At 41.4% G+C, this 4918-nt stretch overlaps 1 protein-coding gene across 1 annotated transcript; it reads left to right on the top strand.

Moving 5' to 3' along the window:
* Window positions 1-3431: 3431 nt before the first annotated feature.
* On the top strand, window positions 3432-4608 carry TCEANC (transcription elongation factor A N-terminal and central domain containing). Its single transcript, XM_007457026.1, has one exon. The coding sequence runs from the start codon at window positions 3526-3528 to the stop codon at window positions 4582-4584; it is 1059 nt and encodes a 352-aa protein (XP_007457088.1). The 5' UTR covers window positions 3432-3525; the 3' UTR covers window positions 4585-4608.
* The last annotated feature ends 310 nt before the right edge of the window (window positions 4609-4918 follow it).

Genomic DNA, 4918 nt, shown 5'->3' on the forward strand with positions numbered 1-4918 from the left:
ACACAAATGAACATATCTACAAAACAGAAACAGACTCACATAGAGAACAGACTTGTGGTTGCCAAGGGGGAGGGGCGATTGGGGAGGGATGAATTGGGAGTTTGGGGTTAGCAGATGCAAACTATCATATATAGAATGGATAAACAACAGGGTCCTACAGTAGAGCACAGGGAACGATATTCAGTATCCCATGATAAACCATAATGGAAAAGAATATGAAAAAGAATATATATGTATAGCCGAATCACTCTGCTGTACAGCAGAAATTAACACAACATATTGTAAATCAACTATACTTCAATAAAATTCTTTTTAAAACTACATAAGTAAACGGGCAGGGCTATAAAACTTTATTTAAAAAAAAAATAAGTAAACCAATACATCTTCATTCTGATCATTCAAAAAAAGAAAGTGGAATTCAAAAAGGAAAAACAATGATCTTGAAGTACCAATTCTCGATAATTAGAAAATGCCACTTAAGATCCAGAATCAGTGGCCCGTTGAGTTATTGCTAACTGACTTTAAAAAAGAAATAGAGGAAAAAAAGACCGCCCAGGCAGTGAAAATGCAAGACCCAGAATCTTGGTCATCTGAGCTGTGCAGTGGAGAAAACCAGGAGGAACCTCAGAGTTGTAGTCCTGGGCACTTAACTGTTCACATTTGGGGTAGAGCTTGAGGGGAGATGGAACTGGTTTCGATGCAGCAGTGGACTTGTGAGGAAATCGTGAGGGCTGACCTGAATGCAGAGCCACGGGTGGGGTGAGGCGGCCGCTTTGTGGTGCCCTGATCTCCGAGGGCAGTGAAGTGGAATGAGCCATTTACCATGCCGTTTTCCAGTGGCCACACATCTTAAATGTATAGGGTTTATCATGAAATTGAACTAGACTAATCACTTTTCTGATTAGGAAAACAATACATACACATTAGAGGAAATTCAGGAAAGAGTAAAAGAACAAACGAAAATCACGTAAAATCTTGCCATTCAGAAAATGCCTCTGTCTGAAATTTTTTGTATCTATTTTTGGCCTTTTCTTATCACATTGATTTTTAAATAAAATTTGGATCAGACTCTAGATGTTTTTCTTTTTATTTATTTTTAATTTAAAAAACTTTTTTTTTTTTTTGGCTGCCTCACATGGCTTGTGGGATCTCAGTTCCCTGACCAGGGATTGAACCTGGGCCCTCAGCAGTGAGAACACGGAGTCCTAATCACTGGATTGCCAAGGAATTCCCTAGATGCTGTTTCTTAATTTTTATTATTAAAAAAAATTTTTTTTTTTTTTTTTACCATGCAGCATGTGGGATCCTAGTTCTCCGACCAGCAATGGAACCCGTGGTCCCTGCAGTGGAAGTGTGGAGTCCCAACTGATGGACCACCAGGGAAGGCCCTAGATGCTGTTTTTAAATAACAGCTTTGTTCAGATATAGTTTATGTACTGTACAGTTCACCTACTTAAATTGTACGATTCAGTGGTTTTTAGCTTATTCACAACCGTGCACCCATCACCACAGTCAACTTGAGAGATTTTGCACCTCCCCCAAGAAAAACTCTGCACCCATTAGTAGCCACTCACTTTTTTTTTTAACATCTTTATTGGATTATAGTTGCTTTACAATGGTGTGCTAGTTTCTGCTTTATAACAAAGTGAATCAGTTATACGTATACTTATGTTCCCATATCTCTTCCCTCTTGCATCTCCCTCCCTCCCACCCTCCCTATCCCACCCCTCTAGGTGGTCACAAAGCACCGAGCTGATCTCCCTGTGCTATGCAGCTGCTTCCCACTAGCTATCTATTTTACGTTTGGTAGTGTTTGTATATCCATGCCACTCTCACTTTGTCACAGCTTACCCTTCCCCCTCCCCATATCCTCAAGTCCATTCTCTAGTAGGTCTGCGTCTTTATTCCCGTCTTACCCCTAGGTTCTTCATGACTTTTTTTTTTGCCACTCACTCTTCATTCCACCCCACTGGTTCCCTCCCCCTTCCTTCCATCCCAGCCCTGGTCTACCACTAATTTACTTTCTGTCTCTATAGATTTGCCTATTCCAGACATTTCATGTAAATGAAATCGTACAATACGTGGTCTTCTGTGTCTTTAATTTAACATAGAGCTTTGAAGGCTCATCCATGTGTAGTCTGTATCAGAGTTTCCTTTTATTGACAAGTAACATCCCATTGTATGGATATACTGTGTTTTGTTTATCCATTCCTCAGTTGATAGACATTTGGGTTGTTTCCACTTTTTGTCTGTTAGGAAGAATGCTGCTGTGAACATTCGTGTGCAAGTCTAACCATTTGGGACCTCATAGTTTCTTCTAAGTTTGCAGGAAATTCTTACAAAAACAGCTTCCACATCTCTTATTTACTTAAAGTAAATTTATAAAAGTAGAATTGCTGACTGCAAGGACCTTACGTTTTACAGCCCTTGTCATATGGTGTCTAGGAAGACTGCATTAACTCTCCCTGTAATCGCTTCAGCGTTGTTAGCCTACATGTGATCGGTGATAGTTTATTTAATATCACGTGCTATAAAATGAGAGTCCATGGAGTGTTGAAAAAACAGTATCCCTGCCATCAAGATGCTTATGTTCACGTTTAGACCAAATGGGCAGATACAGATCCAAGGGTATTTGGTAGGCAAGGTTATGTGCATTATGTGGAGAGGAAAAGAGACTGGTTAGATAAAGTGAACATTCGCCTCCCCAGGATGAGATTCACACAGACATAACCATTAAGCAACTTTTTACACCTAAAAGTTAAAAAAAAAAAAAGAAGAGAAAAGTTAATGGGACCAAACTCTGGCCTAGGGACCTGTTAGTCCAAAGTCATAAATCCCCCCGTTGTTCAGAAGAGTCAGATGTCAGCACAGTGTGGTCTGTTGACTTTGGGGCCCATCTGACCTGGATCCAGCTGCCTCCCAACCTGTGCCACTTCATCATTTCTTTAGATTCCTTGGGGCTTCTAAACAGCATCCACTTTTGGCCCTGTTTCTCATGCTTTTATATTCAGAAAAGTACTGCTTCAAGACTGTAAAATCAGCAGGGAGTTCAGTGAAATAGCTGAACACGGTGGGGAAATAGTCCAGCCTCCTGAGCCTTCCCCCGTTGATGCTGACACTGGCATGTTTTCATCCCCAGCATAACCACGAAATTCCACAAAAAGGAGTTGACTAATCTTGATTTGGAAAGATCATTCATTTGTAAAATTAGAGATGGGAAAGTTACAGCAGATCTTTCAGCATGCTTCTTTCAAGCAATTGTTAACTCAAAAGCTGTTTACAGGGCCATATATATATATATATATATATTTTTTTTTTTTTTAACTACTGAGAATCAAACTTTTGAGGCTAAACCATACTACACTGCAGATTGCATTTTCTAATACATTGCACCCATTTTTATTACAGACTCTTTCTCTGCATAGGTAACTGGCAGAGAGCACTGTGCTCCTATCAGGAAGCTGCGCCTGACAAACGCAAGCTTGAGAAAACGGAAACCTCTTTTTTCTTTGCAGCCGTAACAAGATGTCTGACAAGAAGCAGATAGCTGCCAGAGCTTCCCTTATTGAGCAACTGATGTCTAAAAGGAATTTTGAGGATCTCGGCAACCACCTTACTGAGCTAGAAATTCTGCGTGTGACTCCGGAGCATCTCCAGGAGACGGGTGTGGTCAGGGCTGTGTACAGAGTCCTCAAAAACTGCCCCACGGTGGCTTTGAAAAAGAAAGCCAAGCGTTTGCTGTCAGAATGGAAAGCTCTGTATAAGGATACTCACTGCAAGCCACGGGGCAGCCCTAAACTATTTCCTCCAGGTGGAAATAAAGAAGAAAATCAAGGACTTTCTCCTGACCCAAATCAGGATGAGATACGGGGCAGCTCCCGCTGTCATTCTCTGCACTCATCCCAAGATGTTGCAGGAGCTGTTGAAAGGATCGTGCCAGAAAATAGCCCTGGTGGAACGGAGCCTAAGGCAGCACATCTCAGGGCCGGTGACCCTCAATCCCCCGACGAGAGAGCGAGTGAGCAGCCAGATCCTGCAGTGCCCGTGAGAGCCAAATGCACAGAGCTGCTGTATGAAGCTCTAGCTAGTACTTGCACAGAGCAACCCAGAGCCGACCTGTGGCACAACTTTGCACGAGAAATCGAAGAGCACATTTTTACCCTTCACTCCAAGGACCTCAAAAAATATAAAACTTGCATCCGAAGCAAAGTTGCCAATCTGAAAACCCCCCACAATTCTCACTTACAGCAAAACTTGCTCTCTGGGACCATGTCTCCAAGGGAATTTGCCGAAATGACAGCCATGGAAATGGCTAGCCACGAACTGAAGCAGTTGAGAGCCTCCTACACGGAATCTGGCATACGGGAACATTACCTGCCCCAAGTGGTGGAGGGCACGCCGACCAAGAAAATAAAGTGCCAACGCTGCGAGAAATTCAATTGCCAGGTCACCGTCATCGCCAGAGGGACACTCTTCCTTCCAAGTTGGGTGCAGAATTCCAACCCAGATGAAGAAATGATGACCTATGTAATCTGCAACGAATGTGGGGAGCAGTGGTACCATAGCAAGTGGGAGTGCTTGTAATTGTAATAAATGTTCTCTTAACAGATAACTGGAGTGATCCCTTTTATTCATACCACCCTTTTATGCTTGTTTTTTAAATCTTGTACATGCTATTCTTTTTTTTAATTGAGGTATAGTTAATTTATATATATATATATAAAACAACCTATAATGGAAACATATATGTATATTCTTTTTCAGATTCTTTTCCATTATAGGTTTTTACAAGATGGTATAGTTTCCAGCGCTATACAGTATGTCCTTGTTGTTTATCTATTTTATATATAGTAGTGAGTTATACACACTATTTGCAAAACTATCCTACGAAGAAGGAATGAAGCTTGTTTGCTGAAGC

This window comes from Lipotes vexillifer, unplaced genomic scaffold (assembly GCF_000442215.2).
Source record: "Lipotes vexillifer unplaced genomic scaffold, Lipotes_vexillifer_v1.1 scaffold222, whole genome shotgun sequence".
Taxonomy (NCBI): domain Eukaryota; kingdom Metazoa; phylum Chordata; class Mammalia; order Artiodactyla; family Lipotidae; genus Lipotes; species Lipotes vexillifer.